The sequence below is a fragment of the Sus scrofa genome, chromosome 1 (genome assembly GCF_054392235.1).
Source record: "Sus scrofa isolate SSC_HxYL_T2T_F1_AM1 chromosome 1, Sscrofa_HxYL_maternal_Yorkshire_Landrace_v2.0, whole genome shotgun sequence".
NCBI classification, from domain to species: domain Eukaryota; kingdom Metazoa; phylum Chordata; class Mammalia; order Artiodactyla; family Suidae; genus Sus; species Sus scrofa.
The window spans coordinates 214731428-214754310 of record NC_139383.1 but is presented as its reverse complement, the minus strand read 5'-3'; the positions used below and the strand labels follow the sequence as shown (position 1 = coordinate 214754310).

The window sequence follows — 22883 nt, the reverse complement described above, 5'->3', positions numbered from 1 at the left end:
ATGTGGGCCTGTTTGGGTTCAACTTGTTGGGGACCCTCTGTGCTTACTATATCTTGATATCTGTTTCCTTTAGATTGGAGAGTTTTCAGACATAATTTCTTCAAATACATTTTCAATCCCCTTTTTCTTCTCCTCAAATTACTATTATGTGTAGGTTGGCCTGCTTTATATTATCCTATAGATCTCTTTTATTGCTTTCATTTTTTTTTCTTTTGTTTTTTTATCTGTTGTCCTGATTGGGTGGTTTCCATTATTCTATCTTCCACATTGCTGATTTGTTCCTCTGCATTATTCATTCTGCTCTTTAGCCTCTTTAGCTCCATATGCACCTCTGAAAATGAATTTTATAATTTTTCTTGGCTCTTCCTTATATTTTCTAGTTCCTTTCTAAAGTAATCTGCATTATTGTTTATATCCACTCTTAATTCCTTCATATTCACCCTTAATTCCTTCAGTATTTTCACTATCTCCCTTTTGAACTCAGTGTCTATCAGACTGCAGAGGTCTGTTTTATTATTTCCTGCTTCAGGTGAATTCTCCTATTCTTTTAACTGGGAGTGGTTCCTGAGCTTCTTCATCTTGCTTATGTTTTTCTTTTTCTGTGAGTTTAGGGAAACCAAACTGTAGATTTGTAGGACTATTTCTATGCACAGCATCCCTTTGTATTTTGTGCAGGTTGCTATTTATTTTTGGCATGGGAGTTTGGATATTTGCTGTCTCTTTCTTTAATGTGAGCTGGCTATTGTCTCCAGGGTGCTGAGTGTGTTTCCAGGGATAAGGAGGCAATGGGTAGGGCTAGTAGTCAGTACCTGGTTGCTGGGCTCTTGACAGTAGCAAGGACCCACAGGAAGGTAGTACAGGCTACTCCTAGTTGCATGGTCTTGGGAATGACAGTGATCAAGCATGTGGGTGCTGCCCTGGAGCATTTGGCAATGGCAGCAGCAGAGTGGGTGTGTTCCTAAGGGAGTGAGAGCAACAACATGTGGTGTAAAGACACAATGCCCACCTCTGTGGTGCCCTCTGAGGTGACTGGCGCCCCAAGTGGTGCCTGTTCACAGACCCTAGTGGTGGCAGACCTTGCCCACCTCTGGGGTCAGAGATAGTTGCAGTGGTTTGCCTCACCACCTGTGGACTACACAAGAACAACCCTGTCCCGCTTAGCCCACACAGGAGGTATTGCACAGCCTACTCCTAGTTGCAAGTTCCTGGGAAGACACAGTGATCAAGCATGTAGGAGCTGCCCAGAGTGTTTGGCAGTGGCAGCAGCAGGGCAGGTGTGTTCCCAGGGGAGTGAGAGCAGCAACAGGTGGTGTTTGGTCATGACTCCCCTCCTCTGTGGTTCCCTCTGAGGTGATTGAGGCTGCAAATGGTGCCTGTGGTACCCCTAGTGGTAGTGGGCCACACCCACCTCTGGATTCAGAGAGAACTGTGGTGGGTTGCCCCCACCAACCGTAGACCATGCAAGAAGCACCCTGTCCCATTTAGCCCCCACAGGAGGTACTGCATGGGCTGCTCCTAGTTGTAGGAAGGGACAGTGATCAAGCGTCTGTGCACTGCCCAGAGCATTTGGTAGTGGTAGCAGCAGGATGGGTGTACTCCCAAGGGAGTGAGAGAAACAACAGGTGGTATTAGGTTGTAGTGTCCTCTTTCTGGCCAGCGTCTGAGGTGACTGGGGCCACAGGTGGAGCCACACCTCCCTCTGGTTTCTGAGATGACTACTGTGGTTTTTCCCTGCCACCTATAGATCACACAAGAGGCACTACATCTCACTTAGCCCTGCACTGACCTTAGCCCACACAAGAGGTGCCCAGCCACTCATAGCCTGCACAAGAAGCACCTAGTCTCCTATAGCTCAAGCAAGTGGCCTCTGGCCACCAGTAGCCCATGCCAGAGGTGCCCCACCCTCTGAAACCCTGTTCATGTACAGGGAATTCCTGTGGCAGTCCGCCCCTTCTCCTCTCTCCCTCCCCAACAATGGCACCTTGCTTCTCCTTCATGCCCAGACCTCCTGCTGGGTTCCTTCTGCTGTGGCATTCTGCTCCCCAGCCCATGGCACACCACTCCTTAGCCCCTCAGGCTGTCTCCACACAGCCAGTCCTAGTCCTCTCCCCAGAACTGACCTCCAGAGTATCAGCATCCAGCCCCTGCCCAAGCATCTCAGGCTATGGTGTCCTGGGTGGTGGTGCAGATGATCTATGCAGCTCTCTCAGCTTTGCCCTCTTTAGTCCAGCTACTGCACTTTTCTCAGCAACTTTGAGGTCCCTCTGTCTCAGCTGATCTCCCCATTGGTTAGGTGGCTTCCAAGAATGTGGGTTCCTTTTCTCTTTCATAGCTCCTTCTCATGAATGCTATTCCAGTCCTGATTCCATCTGTCTCTCTCTCTCTCTTTTTTTTCTTTTGTTCTACCCAGTTATGTCCAGGGTTTCTTGCCCTTTTTGGAGGTTTAAGTTCTTCTGCCATCATTCAGTAGATGTTCTGTGTTAACTGTTCTACATGTAGATGTGTTTTTTTGATGTGTTTCTGAGAGAAGGTGAGTGCTATATCTTACTCCTCTGCCATCTTGATCCTTCCCACTAATCTTTTTTATATTCTTATAAAATTGGTAGGAGTTCCCATTGTGGCTCAGCAGTAATGAACCTGACTTGTATCCATGAGGATGCAGGTTCAATCCTTGGCCTCTCAGTGGGTTAAGGATCCAACATTGCCCTGAGCTGTGGTGTGGGTCGCAGATGTGGCTCAGATTCCATATTGCTGTGGCTGTGGTATAGGCCAGTAGCTATAGCTCCAATTTGACCCCTAGCCTGGGAACTTCCATATGTTGTAGGTGTGGCCCTAAAAAGACCAAAATAAAATTTTAAAAAATAAGTAGTAATATAACCACTTACATTTCAGATTTTAATAATTTGATTACTGGGGTTTTTTTTAGTTAATGTAGCTAAAAGTTGTCTATTGTGTAGCTCTTTCAGAAGAACTAACTTTTTGTTTCACTGATTTTTCTCTATTGTTCCTCTATTCTTTATCTCCACTCTAGTTTTATCATCTCCTTCCTTCTGCTAGCTTCAGGGTTAGTTTTCTCTTCTTATATTGGATTTTAAAGGTCTCAAGTTAGGTTGTTTGCTATCTTTTTTTTTTAACGTAAGTGATTTTCTTTTTTAACACTGCTTCCTCTGCATTCCATGTTTTCATTTGTCCCAAGGTATTTTCTAATTTCTCTTGTGATTTTTTCTTTGACCAATTGGTTGTTTAAGCACATGTTAACTTCCACATACTTACAAATTTTCCTGTTTTCCTTCTGCTGATTACAGTTCCACCCACTGTGGTGAAAAGATACTTTGTATGATTATATCCTTTTAAAATTTATTGACTTGTTTTGTAACCTAACATGTAGTCTATCCTGGAGAATATTTGATGTACATACACTTTAGAAAAACACATATTCTCCTATTGTGGGGTAGAGTGTTCTTTATATGCCTGTTAAGTCCAATTGGTCCATAGTTTTGTTAAATTCCTCTTTTATTGATCTTATGTGGGAGTTTTTTGGTCATCTTATTCAGTATTCAAAGTGGGATACTTTAGTGTCCAACTGTTATTGTAGAACTGTCTATTTCTCTGTTCAGTTCTATCATTGATTCTTGTATTTTGGAGCTTTGATGTTTATGCATATATGTTTATATCTTAAATATGTTACCAATAGTTTGTTATATCTTCTTGCTTTATTGACCTTATTATAAATATATAATTTCCTCTCCATCTCTTTTAACAGTTTTGACTTAAAATTTTTTTGTGAGATCCTGTTGTGGCTCAACAGGTTAAGGACCCAACATTGTCTTTGAGGATGCAGGTTAAATCTCTGGCCTTGCTCAATGAGTTAAGGATCTGGCATTGCCACGATCTGTAGCACAGGTCGCAGCCCAGGAACTCACATATGCCACAGGTGCAGCTGTAAAAAGAAAAAAAATATTTTTTCTACTATTGATATAGCCGCCCCACCCTTTTTAGTTATTACTTTGTATGTAATATTTTTTCCTATCCTCTCACATTCAACCCATTTCAGTTTTCATATATAAAGTGAGTCTCAAATTTCCTGTCATGGTTCAGTGGGTTAAGAACCCAACTAGTATCCATTAGGATGCAGGTTTTATTCCCAGCCTCACTTAGTGGCTTAGATCTGGCATTGCCACAAGGTGCAAAGTAGGTCACAGATGCAGCTCAGATCTGACATTGCCATAGCTGTGGTGTAAGCTAGCAACTGCAGCTCTGATTTGACCTCTAGCCTGGAACTTCCATATGCCACAGGTGTGGCCCTAAAAAGAAAAAAAAGAAAATATGAAGCATACATTTGGCCAAAAGTCATGTGAAAAGATGCTCAACATTATTAATTATAAGAGAATACAAATCAAAAGCACTATGAGGTGTCACCTTAGACTGGTCAGAATGGCTGTCATTTAAAAATCTATAAATAACAAATTCTGGACAGGGTGTGGAGAAAAGGGAACACTCCTAAACTGTTTCTGGGAATGAAATTGGTACAACCACTGTGGAAAACCATATAGAAGTTCATTTAAAATCTAAAAAAAGAGTTACCATATGATGTAGTCATCCCACTTCTGGGCATATAATCAGAGAAAACTCTAATTTTAAAATATGCATGCACCTCAATGTTCATAGCAGCACTACTTATAATAGCCAAGATATGAAAGCAACCTAAATGTCCATCAGTAGAGGAATGGATAAAGATAGCTGCATATATGATATACATACATATACATGCAATAGAATACTACTCACCTATAAAAAGGAATGAAATAATGCCATTTGCAGCAACATGGATGGACCTAGCAATTACCACACTAAGTGAAGAGTGATGCAAATACAGTATTCACTTATATGTTAAATCTAAAATATGACACAAATGAACTTATTTATGAAATAGACTTACAGACATAGAAAACAAACTTATGGCTACCAAAGGGGAAAGGGGACAGGGAAGGAATAAATTAAGAGTTTGGGATTAGCAATACAAACTGCTTTATATAAAATAGATAAAGTCTTAATGTATAGCATAGGAAACTATATTCAACATCTTGTAATAATGTATAATTGAAAAGAATCTTTAAAAGTATACATATATATATATATCCAGCCATCTATATATATATATATGTACATATAGATGTGTAGCTGAAACTTTGCTGTACACTGACACATAGTATTGTAAATCAACTATACTTCAATTTATTAAAAAATACATTTTAAAAAAAAAGTTTTTGTAGATAGATTGCCCATCTATGCCTTTTGCTTAGAGATCTTTTTTTTCCATTTACATTTAAAGTAATTACTGACAAGGATTTCTGACCGGGACTTATTTTTGCAACATTGTTATTTGTTTTAGGTGTCTTATACCTTCCCCTACTCATTCCCTCTCCTACTGCCTTTTTTTGTGTTTAGCTGATGTTTTGATTCCTTTCTCTTTTTTTAGATTAAGTCTGTAGATATTTAAATTGTAGTTGCTCTCAGAATTACACCTAACATCCTAAAGTTATAACAATCTAGTTTTAATTTATAGCAATGTAACTTCAACCACACACAGTAAATGCATTCGTTTAGGCATTTAGGTTGTTTACATGTCTTAGCTATTGTGAACAGTGCTGCTATGAACATTGGGGTGCATGTATCTTTCCAAATTAGAGTCTTCTCCAATTATATGCCCAGGTGTGGGGTTCCTGGATCATATGGTAATTCTATTATTAGTTTTATGAGGAACCTCCATACTGTTTTCCATAATGGTTGTACCAATTTACATACCTACCAACAGTTTAGGAGGGATCCCTTTTATCCACACTCTCTCAAGTATTTTTTTATTTGTAGATTTTTAAATGATGGCCATCCTGACCAGTGTGAGGTGGTACCTTATTGTAGCCTTGATTTTCATTTATCTAATAATTAATCATGTTGAGCATCTTTTAATGTGCCTACTGCCCATCCATATACCTTCTTTAGAGAAATGTCCATTTAGGTCTTCTGCTTATTTTTCAATTGGGTTGTCTGAGTTGCTTGTATATTTTAGAGAGTCAGCCGTTTTTGGTTACATCATTTACAAATATTTTCTTCCATTGTTAATATGGCCATACTACTCAAAGCAATATACAAATTTAATGTGATCCCTATTAAATTACGAATGACATTTTTCACAGAGCTAGAAAAAATAATCCAGAAATTCATATGAAATGATAAAAGACCCTTCAGATAATACTACAAAGCTACAGTAACCAAAACAGTGTGGTATTGGTACAAAAACAGTCGTACAGATCAATGGAGCAGAATAGAGAGCCTAGAAATAAACCTAGACACCTATGGTCAGTTATTAAGAGTATTAATATTAAATATAAATATAATTAATTAATTAATTAGAATATTAAATAATTTTAAATATTAAATGTGAAAAAAGACAATTGCCTCATAAAGTGGTACTGGAAAAATTGGACAGCTGCATGTAAATCAGTGAAATTAGAACACACTCTCACACCATGCCTAAAAGTAAACTCAAAATGGCTTAACAACCTTAACATAAGACATGACACCATTTAACTCCTAGAAGAGAACACAGGTAAAACATTCTCTAACATAAATCATACAAATGTTAGGTCAATCTCCCAAGGCAATACAAATAAAAATAACAACAAAAAAAAGGAACCTAGAAAAGAAGACAACCTACGGAATGGGAGAAAATATAATTATTTTTAATGCATTTGTCATTTAAATCTTATAGAAAATTAAAAGTGTATTTACATACCAAAATTATAATACCAGTGTTTATATTTGCCCATGTATTTACATTTGCTGGAGATGTTTAGATCTTCATATGGCTTGGAGTTACTGTCTAGCATCTTTTCATTTTTAACCTGAGAGTTTCCCTTTCATGTTTCTTATAGTCAGACATAGTGGTAATGGTCTCCCTCTGATTTTATCTGGGAGTATCTTAATTTCACCCTCATTTTTGAATGACAGTTCCACTGGATATAGGATTCCAGGTGCATAGTTTTCTTTCAGTACTTTAAGAGTTACAATTTTACTACCTCTGGCCTGCACATTTTCTGCTGAGCAATGATCTGCTAATCTTATTGAAGATCCCTTGTACCTAAGGAGCCTGTCTTGCTGATTTTAAGATTCTTTGTTTATAAGACAATTTTATTATAATGTATCTCAGTGTGGTTCCCTTCAGGTTTATTCTACATGGAGCATGTTGAGCTTTTTGTAGATTCATTCTTTCATCAAATTTGGGGAGTTTTTGGCAATTATTTCCTCAAACTATCTCTCTGCCTCTTTTTCTCTCCTTCTGCTGGACTCCCACATGTGTATGTTGGTCCATTTTCTTCATTTTTTTTTCTTTTAGCTCCTTAAACTCAATTATTTCTTTTTTAAAATATTATTGGAGTATAGTTGACTGGGGTATGTTGATTTCAGATGTACAGCAAAGTGAATCTGACACACACACACACAATCTTTATCAGATTCTTTAGATGAATTTCAACTGTCCTGATTTCTGGTTTGCTAATTGTTTGTTCTGTCTGCTTAAACCTGCTAGTGAAATTTTCAGTTCAGATATTATATTTTTCAGCTTCTAAGTTTATTTTTATAATTTCTATTTCGTTGTTGATATTCTCATTTTTTGGTTCACATATAATTTCTCTTATTTACTTTAGTTGTTTATTCATGTTTTCCTTTAGACTTTTTTTGCCACAGTCATGCCATATCCAAGCCATGTCTGCAACCTACACTACAGCTCATGGCAACACTGGATCATTAACCCACTGCGTTGAGGCCAGGGATCAAACCCACATCCTCGTGGATACTAGCTGGGTTTATTACTGCTGAGCCTCAGTGGGAACTCCCAATTCCTTTAGATCTTTGAACATATTTATAACAATTGTTTGGTACCCTGTTTCTTCAGGGATGGTTCTGCCGCTTTACATTCTTTCTTGAATGGGCCATGATTTCCTATTTCTTTGTATGGCTTATGATTTATTCTGGGCATTGGGCATTGAAAAATAACACTCCTCTCCCAGTATTTGAATACTGTCTCTGTGCCTGTGCACTCCTTTGCTGATTAGCTAAATGCTCTCTGAGCCTATAAATCAGCCTGACATGAAAAGTTAAGGTACCCTCAGGTCTTTTCTGAGCATATGACTTGCCTGAGCCTGCTTGTGGTTTTCTGAATTACTCTTTATATATGGCTGCTTTTGAATGTCTTAATTTCCAAAATAGTCTCACCCCAGATTGTTCTCAGGGCCTTAGGTAATCTATTCAATGTCTCCATCTGTAATCTTTTGCCCCAAGTGTCTGTAGTCCTGTTGCAGCTTTCATAATTAGTGGCTGCCACTTTTCTACACTTGATATTTGAGTTAGACAAAACAGAGACAAGTCCTTCAGGTATCCCTCTGACAGGTTAGAACATTGCACATTACAAATAGTATCTTCTCTGCTCCATAAAGATTGTGGGAAGAAATGGCATGCTGCTGCCTCTAGACCAAAACTGTCATACATGAAAGATCAGTTAAGCGCAAATTTTCCTACAGTTTTGAAGGTGGCTATTTCATTATTGATGTTTACTAGGTTGCTCTTGACCTTTTACTTTGTAGAATCTCTATAAGGTTAGTTCAGCCAGTTTCTCATTGCTTTTTAATATTTCTATGTGGAAATGAGGACATAGAGCTACCTAGTCTGCCATTTTGCTGATGTTCCTTGACACATATGGCAGTTCTTGAAGGAGCTATGTGTCTCCAGCAGCCCTTTTTTCCACTCTCATTTATATCTCTAATCATTGCTTATTTGATTTCATTGCCGATTATCACTGAAACTGTCCTTAACAGGTCCCAGGTGACAGCCTGTAAGTCAGGTTCCACTGGATACTGGTCAGTTCCTACTCCATCTCATTTGTTCTTTTTGATACCAGTGACCCTTCCTTATTTCTGGAAACTCCTTTGTTGTCCCTGTGAATATGATATCTTTTTTCCTCCTCTTCATGCATTTTAGGTTCTCTCCTAAAACTTTTCTTCATCTCATTCTTTCTCTTACCTTGGGTTATATGACCTGTGGTTCCTAGTCACTACTTGTCTATTGATGAATTCCAAATAGTGTTCAGCCCAGCTCTATTAAGTCACGGATCTATATATCCACCTGCTTAATGAACATATCTACTTGGCTATTTCACAAGCATTTCATACTAAATGTCTTCGAAACAAATTCTTTTTTGATATTTTTAGGGCTGCACCTATGGCATATGGAGGCTCCCAGGCTAGGGGTCCAATCAGAGCTACAGCTGCTGGCTTATACCACAGCCACAGCAATGAAAGATCTGGGCAGAGTCTGTGACCTACACCACAGCTCACGGCAACTCTAGATCCTTAACCTACTGAGCAAGGTCAGGAATCGAATCTACATCCTCATGGATGCTATTCAAATTTATTTCTGCTGAACCATGGTGGGAACTACTTCAAACAAATTCTTACCTAGCTGTTCAGTCCATAAACCTGAGATTAATCTTACCTCCCTCCCTGACAATCAGGCACCACTGAAGGCATGGGAATCACACTTACATAGACTCTCTTTCAGGATGTCTTTGGCTATTCTGGTCTTTTGTGCTTCCAAACAAACTTTAAAATATTTTATTCGAGTTCTGTGAAAAATGTCCTTGGTAATTTGATAGGGATTGCATTGAATCTGTAGATTGCCTTGGGTAGTATAGTCATTTTGATAATATTAACTCTTCCAATCCACGAGAATGGTATATCTTTCCATCTATTTGTGTCATCTTTGATTTCTTTCATCAGTGGCTTATAGTTTTCAGAGTACAGGTCATTTGTCTCTTTAGGTAGGTTTTCTCCTAGGCATTTTATTCTTTTGGATGTGATGGTAAGTGGGATTGCTTCCCTAATTTCTCTTTCTGCTCTTTAATTGTTAGTGTATAGAAATGCCATCGATTTCTGTGTATTAATTTTGTATCCTGAGACTTTGCCAAATTCATGGATGAGCTCTAACAGTTTTCTGGTAGAGTCTTTAGGATTCTCTAGGTATAGTACCACGTCATCTGCAAATAGGGATAGTTTTACTTCTTCCTTTCCAATTTGGATTCCTTTTATTTCTTTTACTTCTCTGATTGCCGTGGCCAGGACTTCCAAAACTATGTTGAAGAGTAGTGGTGAGAGTGGACATCCTTGTCTTGTTCCTGATCTCAGCAGGAATACTTTCAGCTGTCCAACATTGAGAATGATGTTCACTGTGGGTTTGTAATATATGGCCTTTATCATGTTGAGGTAGGTTCCCATTATGCCCACTTTCTGAAGGGTTTTTATCAGAAAAGGGTGTTGGATTTTGTCAAATGCTTTTGTCAAACGCTTTTTCCATGTCTATTGAGAGGATCATATGGTTTTTATTCTTCAGTTTGTTAATGTGGTATATCATACTGATGGATTTGTGGATATTGAAGAATACTTGCATCCCTGGGATAAATCCCACTTGATCATGATGTACAATCCCTTTAATGTATTGTTGGATGCGGTTTGCTAGTATTTTGTTGAGTTTTGCACCGATGTTCATCAGTGAAATTGGCCTGTAGTTTTCTTTTTTTGTGGTGTCTTTGGTTTTGGTATCAGGGTGATGGTGGCCTCATAGAATGAGTTTGGGAGAATCCCTTCCTCTGCAATTTTTGAAATAGTTTCAGAAGGAGAGGTGTTAACTCTTCTCTCAGTGTTTGATAGAATTCACCTGTGAAGCCAACTGGTCCTGGACTTTTGTTTGTTGGAAGTTTTTTAGTCACACTTTCAATTTCAGTTCTTGTGATTGGTCCATTCATCTTTTCTATTTCTTCTTGGTTTAGTCTTAGAAGATTGTACCTCACTAAGAATCTGTCCATTCTTCTAAGTTTTCTGTTTTACTGGCGTATAGTTGCATATAGTAGTCTCTTATGATCCTTTGTATTTCTGTGATGTCCATTGTTACGTCTCCTTTTTCATTTCTAATTTTACTGATTTGAGTCCTCTCTCTTTTTTTCTTGAGAAGTCTGGCTAAGGGTTTATCAATTTTGTTGATCTTGTCAAAGAACCAGCTTTTCATTTCATTGATCTTTTCTATGGTTTTCTTCGTTTCTATTTCATTGATTTCTGCTCGGATCTTTATGATTTCTTTCCGTCTACTAACTTTGAGTCTTGTCTGTACTTCTCTCTTGAGCTGCTTTAGATGTAAAGTTAGCTTGTTTATTTGAGCTTTATCTTGTTTTCTGAGGTGGGCTTGTATTGCTCTAAACTTTCCCCTTAGAACGGCTTTTGCTGCATCCCATAGGTTTTGGAGTGTCATATCTTCATTGTCATTTACTGCTAGGTATTTTTTTAATTTCCTCTTTGATTTCTTCCATGATCCATTGGTTGTTTAGGTGCATGTTGTTGAGTCTCCATGTGTTTGTGTTTTTTACAGTTTTTTTCTTCTTCTTGATTTCCAGTCACATGGCATTGTGGTCAGAAAAGATGCTTGATATGATTTCAATTTTCTTAAAGTGACTGAGGTTGGATTTGTAGCCCAGGATGTGATCAATCTTAGAGAATGTTCCACATACACTTGAGAAGAATGTGTATTCTGTTGCTTTTGGATGGAATGTCGTATAAGTATCTATGAAGTCCATCTGGTTTAATGCATCATTCAGGGCCTGTGTTTCCTTATTGATTTTCTATCTGGTTGATCTGTCCATTGCTATAAGTTGGGTGTTAAAATCCCCCACTATGATTGTGTTGTTGTCAATTTCTCCTTTTAAGGTTGTTAGCAGTTGCCTTATATATTGTGGTGAATCTATGTTGGGTGTGTAGATATTTAAAATTGTTATATCTTCTTCTTGGATTGATCCTTTGATCATTATGTAATGACCTTCCTTGTCCCTTAAAACATTCTCCATTTTCAAGTCTATTTTGTCTGATATGAGTATTGCCACTCCAGCTTTCTTTTGATTCCCGTTTGCATGGACTCTTTTCTTCCATCCTCTCACTTTAAATTTGTATGTGTCCCTAGAAGTGAAGTGGGTGTCTTGAAGACAGCATATATATAGATCTTGTTTTTGTATCCATTCAGCCAGTCTCTGTCTTTTGGTTGGGGCGTTTAGTCCATTAACATTTAAGGTAATTATTGATATGTATGTTATTACCACTTTATTAATTGCTTTGGATTTGTTTCCGTTGCTGTTTTTTCCTCCCTTCTTCTCTTGTTCTCTCTTCTGGTTTCATGAATATCTTTAGTGTTGTATTTGAGTTGAATTTCTTTAGTGTTGTATTTGTGTTGATTTTTCTTTGCTTATCAATTGTAGATTTTTGGTTTGCAGTTCTTCTGAAGTTTTGATATGAGTCTATATGTATATGAGATTGTTTTAAGTTGATGTTCTCTTAATTGCAAGTTCATCTCCAATGTCCTGCATTTATACCCACCTCTTCTCATGATTTCTGATTTTGGTGGTATAACTGTGCATGGATAATTTCATATCTTTACTGTATATAGATAGCTTTATTGGTGAGCCTTGTCATTTGTGGCATTTTTGTTTCCTGTTGCTGTCTTTTCTTTTCTGCCTAGAGAAGTTCCTTTAGTATTTGTTGTAAGGCTGGTTTAGTGTTGTTGAATTCTCTCAGCTTTTGCTTATCAGTGAAGGTTTTTATTTCACCTTCAAATCTGAATGAGAGTCTTGCTGGGTAAAGTAATCTTGGCTGGAGGTTTTTTCCTTTCATCACGTTAAGTATATCATGCCACTCCTTTCTGGCCTGCAGAGTTTCCACTGAAAAATCTGCCAATAACCTTATTGGGGTTCCCTCGTATGTTACTTGTTTCTTTTCCCTAGCTGTTTTCAAGATTTTGTCTTTAATTTTGGTCAGTTTGATTAATATGTGTCTCAGGGTGTTCCTCCTTGGGTTTATTTTCTATGGTACTCATTGTGCTTCCTGGATTTGAGTGGTTCTTTCCCATGTTACCGAAGTTTTTGGATGTTATCTCTTGGAATATTTTTCTGTCCCCTTCCCTCTCTCGTCTTCTGCCACCCCTATAATACAGACGTTGGTGCATTTCACATTGTCCCAGAGTTCTCTGAGACTTTCTTCATTTCTTTTCAATCTTTTTTCTCTTTTCTGTTCTGCACCTGTAATTTCTACTAATCTGTTCTCCACCTCACTTATTCATTCTTCTGCCTCCTGAATTCTGCTGTTAACTGCTTCTAGTGAATTTTTTATTTCCGTTATTGTATTTTGCATCTCTTCTTGCATAAGTTTTATGTCTTGTATCTCTTTGCTCAGTGTTTCCTGTAAGTTATCCATCTTTGCCTCCAGTTTATTTCCAATGTCTTGCATCATCTTCAGCATCAAGATTCTAGTGTCTTTTTCCTGGAGGCTGAGAATCTCATTGCTTAGCTGATTTTCTGGGGTTTTTCCTTTCTCCCTCATCTGAGTTAAAGTTCTCTGTCTCTTCATTTTTATAGGTTTTTGGTGTGGTGACCTTTTTACAGATAATAGAGTTGTAGCCTCTCTTACTTCTGGTGTCTGCCCCCCTTGTGGCTGAAGTTGGTATGGGGGCTTCCTGATGGGAGGGGCTGATGCCTGCCCCCTGGTAGGTGGAACTGTTTCTAATCCCACTGGTGGGTGGGGCTTAGTCTCTGGATGGGATTAGAGGCAGCTGTATGCCTGAGGGGTCTTTAGGTAGCCTGTTTACTGTACTGAGGGTCGGGGCTGTGATCCCACCCGGATTGTTGTTTGCCCTGGGGCTTCTCAGCATCTGACTGATGGGTGGGGCCAGATTTTCCCAAAATGGCCACCTCCAGAGAAAGGCAGGGCTGCTGAATATTCCTGAGAGCTTTGCTTCCAATGTCCTTCCCCCACAACAAGCAACATTCACCCCCGTTTTTCCAGGATGTCCTCCAAGAACTGCAGTCTGGTTTGACCTAGGTTCCTGTGGAGACCTTGCTCTGCCCTGGGACCCAGTGCATGTGAAAGTCTGTGTGCGCCTTTTAGGAATGGGGTCTCCATTTCCCCCAGTCCTGTGGTGGCTCCTGTGCACAAGTCCCACTGGCTTTCAATGTCAGATGTTCCAGGGGTTCTTTCTCCCAGTGCCAGATCCCCACACGTGGGATTTTGATGTGGGGGTTCAGAATTCTCACTCCTATATGTGAGTCTTTGTGAACCAGTTAGTTTCCTAGTCTGTAGAGCTTCCTACCCAGGAGGTATGGGGTTGTTTATATCACAAAATCACACCTCCTACCTCTTTATGTGGCCCCCTCTTTTTCTTCTGGAGTAGGATATATTTTTTAAGGTTTCTTGTCCATTTGGGTGAAGATTGTTCAGCCTTTAGTTGTGAATTTTGTTGTTTTTAGGAGAGAAGTTTAGCTCCAGTCCTTCTGTTCCACCATCTTAATCCCATCTCTGATCAGCATAATTTTTTATCTAGACAAGATTTTCTTTCTCCAGTCTAGTCACTTCCCAATTCAATTACTTTATATACTACCAATGGAATAATTTTATTAAATAATAGCTCTAATCATAACACTCCTGCTTAAAAATCTTTCTAGATGCCCCCCTCCCCAACCTCAACAAAGTGCCATTCATAATAAACTCCTTGGACAGCATAAAGTATTTCCCATGTCAGATCACATGTTTTACAGACACATTTATATTTCTACCTCTCATATAATTCTGCAAACAGTACAGGCCTGTTTTAACCATCATTCCTTCACACATACTTTAATGGAACACATTCCCTGCCCAAGACAGGTGCCTCATAAATGTATGCTGGATGAAAAGAAGAAAATTTGTTACATGAAGCCAGGTTGTTAGAGCTGAGAAGGTGGTCCTAGTTCTACTTAGACTAAAATCAGCATGGTCTTCATAGACTTCAAAGAGGTAGGAAGATGAAGGCACAGATCTTTGCATGACTTTGAAAAGAATTCTCTTGTCAGAAACTATGACCATTTCCTTCTTAGAGGAGTGTAATATGGGGGTTTAGTGGGTATCTATAGTTTGAAACACATCCCAACAATATCACCAATACAAAATATAAAAAGGGCTTTGAGATCAAATAGTTCCCTGTCATTTTAATGCCTTAATCCTTGCTACTCTTTCAAGTGCTGTCCATGGATGAATGACATTTGCATCACCTGAGAGCATTTAAAAATTCAGCATGGATAAATTAAGGTGGGTGGACAGAATGAGAATTTCAACAAAGTGTTAGAAAAGATAAAGTACCAAATAGAAATGACAAAGCTGAACAATATATTAACTGGAAATTACACTAGAGGTTTTCAACAACAGACCAGATGAAGCAAAGAAAGGATCTATGAACTTGAAGTTGGAACAGTAGAATATACCCAGTCAGAGCAGGGAAAGAGAGAGGGAGGGAGAGAGAAATAAAGAGGAAGGGAGGGAGGGAGGCCAAGAGGGAGGAAGGAAAGAAGACAAGATGGTGAGGTAGGAGGACCTTGAGGTCACCTCCTCTCATGACCACAGCAAAATCATAACTGATCAACAAGCATTAATTTAAAAAAAAAAAGACTGGACTCTACCCTAAAAAGATATTCTATATCCAAAGACATAAAGAAGAAACCACAAGACAATAAGAGGGGCACACTTATGATATAATCAAATCCCATACCACCTGGGTGTGTGACCCACAAACTGGTGATTAATTATATCGCAAAAGTTCTTCCAAAGGAGTGAGACCTCTGAGTCCCATGAAAGGCTCCCCAGCCTAGGGGTCCAACATCAGGAGTGGGAACCCCCCCCAGATCATTTGGCTTTGAAGGCCAGGGGGCATGTTTCAGGAGTTACACAAGACTTGGCAAAATAGACTCCACTCTTGGAGAGCAAACTTAAAGTCTTATGCATACCAGGTCCCAGGGAAAAAAACTAAGGACTCTGTAGGAGCCTGTGCCAGACCTATATGCTGGTCTTAAAGGGTCTTCTGGGGAGGAGGGGAGTAACTGTGGCACCCTCTGGTACATAAAAGCTGGTGATGGTTATGGCAGGGACCTTCATGAATTCTGACTAGAGGTGGACATTTTGAATCCTTATCATGGAGACTTGGCCCCATTCAACAGCCTGTAAGCTCCAGTATTGGGACATCTCAGGCTAAACCACCAGTAGGGTGGAAACACAACCCCACCTATCAGCATACAGGTTGCCTAAAACTTCTTGAACCTACAGCCACCTCTAGACATGATTCTTGACATGGCCCTCCCAACCAGTAGGGTAAGACCTACCTCACCCACCAGGGGCAGGCATCAGCCTAACAAACAAGACAAGGATGTCCACTCTTTCTGCTTTTATTCAACATAGTTTTGGAAGTCATAGCCATAGCAATCAGAGAAGAAAAAGAAATAAAAGGAATCCAAATTGGAAAAGAAGTAAAACTCTCATTGTTTGCAGATGACATGATACTATATATAGAAAATCTTAAAGATACTACCAGGAAACCTCTAGAGATGATCAATGAATTTGGTAAAGTTGCATGATACAAAATTAATACACAGAAATCTCTTGCATTCTTACACATTAACAGTGAAAGATCAGAAAGAGAAATTAAGGAAGAAATTCCTTTTACCATTGCATCAAAGAGAATAAATACCTAGGAATAAACCTATGTAAGGAGGCAAAAGACCTGTACGCTGAAAACTATAATACACTGATGAAGGAAACTGAAGATGATACAAATAGAAAGAAATACCATGCTCTTGGGATTGGAAGAATCAGTATTGTCAAAATGGCTGTACTATCTAAGGCAATCTACAGATTCAGTGCAATCTCTACCAAACTATCAATGACTTTTTTCACAGAACTAGATCCAAAAAAAAATTTTAATGGAAAAACAAAAGCCCCCAATTAGCCAAAGCAATCTTAAGAAAGAAAATAAGGAACTAGAGGAATCAGGCTCCCCAACTTCAGACTTAACTACAAAGCTATAGTCATCAAAACAGTATTGCACTGCCACAAAAAAAAAACAGAAATAGATGAGTGGAACAGGATAGAAAGCCCAGAAATAAACCCACAAGCCTATTGTCAATTAATCTATAATAAAGAAGAAAAGAACATGCAATGGAGAAAAAACTCATGGAAACAACCTAAATGTCCATCAATAGATGAATGGATTAAGAAGTGCTACATATACACAACGGAATACTACTAAGGCATAAAAAAATAGTGAAATAATGTCATCTGCATCAACATGTATACAGAGATTCTCATACTAAGTGAAGGAAGTCATAAAGACATATACCATATGATATCACATATATGTGGAATCTAAAATATGGCACAAATGAACCTATCTACAGAACAGAAACAGACTCACAGACATGGAGAACACATTTGTGATTGCTAAGGGGGAAAGCAAGGGAGTAGGTTGGACTGAGAGTTTGGGGTTAGTAGATGCTAACTATGACATTTAAAATGCAGGTCCTTCTGTATAGCACAGGGAATTATATCCAATCACTTGTGATAGAACATGATGGAGATAATAAAAAAAGATGTATATATGTATGACTGGGTCACTTTGCTGTATAGCAGAAACTGACAGAATATTGTAAATCAACTATACTTTAAAAATAAAGAAAAATACAATAAACAATACTACAAATAATAAATAGAAAATACAACAAACAATAAATAGAAAAGACAGCATCTTCAGTAGGTGGTGCTGGGAAAACTGGACGGCTATATGTGAGAGAATTAAATTAGAACACTCTCTAACACCATACACAAAAATAAACTCAAAATGGATTAAAGGCCTAAATGTAAGACTAGACACTATAAAACTCTTCAAGGAAAATATAGGCAGAACACTTTTGACATAAATCACAGCAATATCTTTTTGAACCCACCTCCCAGAGTAATGAAAATGCAAACAAAAATAAACAAATGAGACCTTATTAAACCTGAAAACTTTTGCACAGAAAAAGAAACCATAAAAAAATGAAAGACAACACACAAATTAAGTAACCAACAAGGGATTAATCTCCAAAATACAGAAATATCTCATACAGCTCAATATCAAAAAACAAACAACCCAATCAAAAAATGGGCAGAATATCTAAATAGACATTTCCCCAAAAAAGACAGATGGACAAAAATCACATGAAAAGATGCTTAACCTCAATAATGATTAGAGAAATGCAAATCGAAACTACCATGAGGTATCACTTCACATCAGTCAGAATGGCCATTATCAAAGTGTCTACAAACAATAAATGCTGAAGAGGATGTGCAAAAAAAGGAACCCTCCTATACTGTTAGTGGAAATGTAAATTGGTGCATCCACTACGAAGAACCGTACAGAGATTCCTTAAAAATCTTATAGAACTATCAATCCTGGGCATATATCCAGAGAAAACCATAATTCAAAAAAGATAGGGAGTTCCTGTTGTGATGCAGCGGAAACAAATCTGAATAGTTTCCATGAGGACAGGTTTGATCCTCCTCACTCAGTGGGTCGGAGATCTGGCATTGCCATGAGCTGTGGTTCAGGTCAGCCCTAAAAAGGAAAAAAAAAAACATACATGCACCCCAATGTTCATAGAAGCACTGTTTACAATAGCTAAGACATGGAAGCAACCTAAACGTCCATCAACAGAGGAATGGGTGAAGTTGTGGTACATATATATTTTGTGGAATATCATAAACATGAATGAAATAATGCCATTTATAGCAACATGGATGGACCTAGAACTTATCTTACTAAGTGTAGTCAGGCAGTGATATTTAATAAAAATGATACAAAACAGAAACAGACTCAAAGATTTCAAAACCAAACTTACGGTTATCAAAGGGGAAATGCTGGAAGGAGAGATGGATTGGGAGTCTGAGATTAGCATATACACACTACTCTACACAAAATCAATTGGCAACAAGGACCTACTGTGTTCTAGCCTGTATGGGGAAAGAATCTGAAAAAGAATGGACATATTTGTATATGTACGACTGATTCACTTTGCTGTACACCTGAAACTAACATTGAAAGTCATATATACTCCAATAAAATTTATGAAAAGAAAAAATTAATAATTTAAAATGCTAAAAAATATGAAAGAAAGTGAAGATAGATTTAGGGATTTGTATTAAATAGGTTCTGGAAGGAAAATAAAGAGAGGAGGGGGCAGAATTCTTGTCTGAAATAATAGTACTGAAAAATTCCCTAACCTGGGGGAGGAAATAGACATCCAGCATCAAGACACCCATAGGATTACAAATAAAATGAATACAAAGAGATCAGAAATAATCCCACACATATATAGTCGAAATAATTTACAACAAAGGAGTCAAGAATATACAATGAGGAAATGACAGTCTCTTCAATAAATGTGGTTAGGAAAACTTGACATGCAAAGGAATGAAACAAGACCATTACTTTATATCATACACCAAAGTTAACTAAAAATGGCTTAAAGACTTGAATGCAAGACCTGAAACTATAATACTCCTAGAAGAAAACATATGTGGTCAGCTCCCTGACATCAGTCTTTCTGATGATTTTTTTTAATATGACACCAAAGTCAAAGGCAACAAAAGTAAAAATTAAAAAGTGGAATTTCAAAATCTTCTGCACAGGAAAGGAAACCATCAACCAAATGAAAAGATTACCTACTGAATGGGAGAAAATATTTGCAAATCATGTATCTGCTAAGGATTTAATATCCAAAGTATATAAAGAATTCACACAACTCTATTGGAAAGAATAAACATTTTGATTAAAAAATTAGCAGAAGATTTGAACAGACATTTTTTCAAATACATTCAGTGGCTAACAGGTACATGAAAAGATATTCAACATCATTAATCACCAGGGAAATACTAATCGAAATCACACTGAAATATCACCTTATACATATCAGAATGGTTATCATCAAAAAACTAAGAAATAGTAAGTTGGTGAAGATGTGAAGAAAAGGGAACCTTCACACAGTATTGGTAGGAATGTAAATTGGCACAGCCACTATGGAATACAATGTGACGATTCCTCAAAAAATTAAAGCAGAACAACCATATGATCCAGGAATTGCTCTCCTGAGTAATTACCTGAAGAAAAAGAAAATACTAACTCCAAAAGGTATCAGCACCTTTATGTTACTGCAGCATTATTTACAGTAGCCAACATATGGAAACAACCTAAGTGTCCATTGTTGGATGGATGGATAAAGATGTGATACAAACACACACACACACTGGAATTTTATTCAGCCATGAAAAGGAATGAAATTTTGCCATTTGTGAAACATGGATGGTCCTCAAGGGCATTATGCTAAATAAGTGAGAGAAAGACAAATACCATTTGATCTCTCTTATACGTGGAATATGTACATATATGTGTATATATATATAAATTTTTTTCAGGAAGTTCATAGATAGAACAGATTGGAATGGTGATTGCCAGATGCAGAGCATGGAGTGTGGGAATAACGGGTGAAGGGGTCAAATATTAAAAAGAAAAAATAAAATAAAACAAGATTTCTGTTTATAATTTTAAGAGTTAACAGCTCCCCTGTGGACCACCAGGAGTCCACGTACTTCTAAGTTAAGAGCCTTTGTTCTGAAGTGACCTCCAAGAGATGTCTGTCCCCTTGCTTTACTCAAATAGCAGATGTTGGCTAAGAGCCTGCTGCTTTCATATTTTACAGATACTGTTGTGGTGAGGGTATTTACTGCAATAGTCTGGCTCCACCAACCCTGGGAAGAGCTTAACCATCTCCATGATCCTGGACTAACTATACACATCTAAGTCTCCTCCTGCACAGTGCCCTGTGTTATGTTGGGGAAAATAAACCCAAAGAAAGAAAGAAAGCCAATGATGGACTTGGTTACTTAGATGAATTTAGCAAGAAAACAACCAAATTACCCTCTGAACTGAAGGAGAGAAAAGGGGCTTATTTAGAGGTCCTTAGATCTAGAGTTTACCACCACACTTCTTGGACACAATGTCTCCCTCCACACGGTCAGTCTGGGAGGGGGTTGACACCTCTGACCAGCTCTGTGCTACTATCAGCCATTTGCTAGCAGAATGTGCACAGACACACAGCAAAGCTAAACTTCCCACTGTCGCACTAAGAAAAGAAAATGTGGAGTTCCCTCTGTGGCTCAGTGCAAGTGAATCTGACTAGCATCCATGAGGACACAGGTTCAATCCCTGGCCTCTCTGTGTGTTAAAGATCCGGCGTTGCTGTGAACTGTGCGTAAGTCACAGACACAGCTCAGAACTAGTGTTGCTGTGGCTATGATGTAGATCAACGACTACAGCTCTGATTTGACCCCTAGCCTGGGAACCTCCATATGTTGCTGGTATGGCCCTAAAAAAAGACCAAGAAAAAAAAAGAAATAAAAAAGAAAATATGTGAGTGGATATCTTTTTCAGTTGGCCCAAAGAGGGGCAAGATCTGATGGCCTCAGATAAGCCCCCGCCCAAGGATCCTGTGTCCCATGCAGCCTGGGCATCCCCCGTGACTTGGCTGACATGCATGTCACCTTTTTCTGCTTCCCAGTGCAACGGGCCTTGCATCGGGCCTCGCCTCGCTGTGCAGCACAGACAAGTCTTCTGTCAGACGCGAGATGGCCTCACCTTACCGTCAGAGCAGTGCAGTGCCCTTCCAAGGTAAGAAAAGGTCATGGACCTCCTTTCCCCTGCGTCAATAGCATGGAAAGATGGTGGTGAGTGAACCTCCCACAGTCCCAGCAGTCAGACGCCCTTCTCTTTCACCTCCATTCTCCCCAGGCCACGGGCCTCCTAATGGTAGATGGCAAGGTGGTGGCCTCATGCCTACGGACGAGGCTATCCCCTTTCAGAGCTGGAAAGCACGGGGTGGGGTTGGGGGGAGCATTCCTGTAAGGAGGCCTAATGGCACAAGAGGGTGCTGGCCCCAGGATGGGCAGGAGGTCAGCTCCACACAGCCCCTAAGGGCTCTACCAGCCCCTCACTCTTGTCCACCTCCCTCTCAAAATTATGCTGAGACACTTGTCCCTGGCCCTCAACCTACCATTCCAATCCAGCCCCTGTCCTTCATCATCCTCTCTTAGGGTGAGAGCTCATTATCCCCTCCCTCAGATGCCAGCCACCTCCACTCCTACCCCCACCTCGGTAGAGCTCATTCTCAGGTCATGCAGGGACACAGACACCGTAGAGATGAGCAGACAGAGGCCCAGTCAGAGGAAGGCGCTTTCTGAGACCCTCCAGCCACTCAGTAACAGAGATCAGACCCCAGGTTTGGCAGCACTGAGAGTTCATGGGGGCAGCCTAACAGTCTTAAGTTTGCAGCATTCTTTTCATCAGTCCTCCACTCTGGCCCCACATCCAGCCCTCACAGAGGCAGACCTTAACCCTGCCACCCTCCTGCCACAGGCCCGTGAGCACACAGAACTGCTGGTCAGAAGCCTGCAGTGTACACTGGAGGGTCAGCCTGTGGACCCTGTGCACAGCGACCTGTGGCAACTACGGCTTCCAATCCCGGCGCGTGGAGTGCGTGCATGCCCGTACCAACAAGGCAGTGCCTGAGCACCTATGTTCCTGGGGCCCCCGGCCCGCCAACTGGCAGCGCTGCAACATCACTCCGTGTGAAAATGGTACGTTCCAACCCCAGAGAGGCCAGTACAGATTCCCCTCCAGGCATCAGGTGCAGAGGGCAGTCCCAGGAATCAAGCCTGAGCATCACACAGTGGATCAGCTTTCTCCAGGATTGTGAACTGGGGCCAGAATTGGGTATTTTCAGAGAGGTGCATACAGGCAAGCATAGGTGTGTGCAAGCATGTGTGTGCACATGTCCAAGTCACAAAAGATAGCCCGGCATGGCCCAAGGCTCCCTCCTCATCCCCAAGAGAGCCAGGTGCTCTTGGCCAAAT

General features: G+C 39.5%; 1 protein-coding gene across 21 annotated transcripts in view; it reads left to right on the top strand.

Moving 5' to 3' along the window:
- ADAMTSL1 (ADAMTS like 1) overlaps nucleotides 1-22883 on the top strand; it is a 1005193-nt gene that overhangs the window by 977953 nt on the left and 4357 nt on the right. For all 21 annotated transcript variants that reach the window (XM_084984414.1, XM_084984443.1, XM_084984447.1 and 18 more), the window contains 2 exons: nucleotides 21533-21642; nucleotides 22387-22607. In XM_084984414.1, the coding sequence (XP_084840540.1) occupies nucleotides 21533-21642; nucleotides 22387-22607 (331 nt within the window). The remainder of the gene's footprint in view (nucleotides 1-21532; nucleotides 21643-22386; nucleotides 22608-22883) is intronic.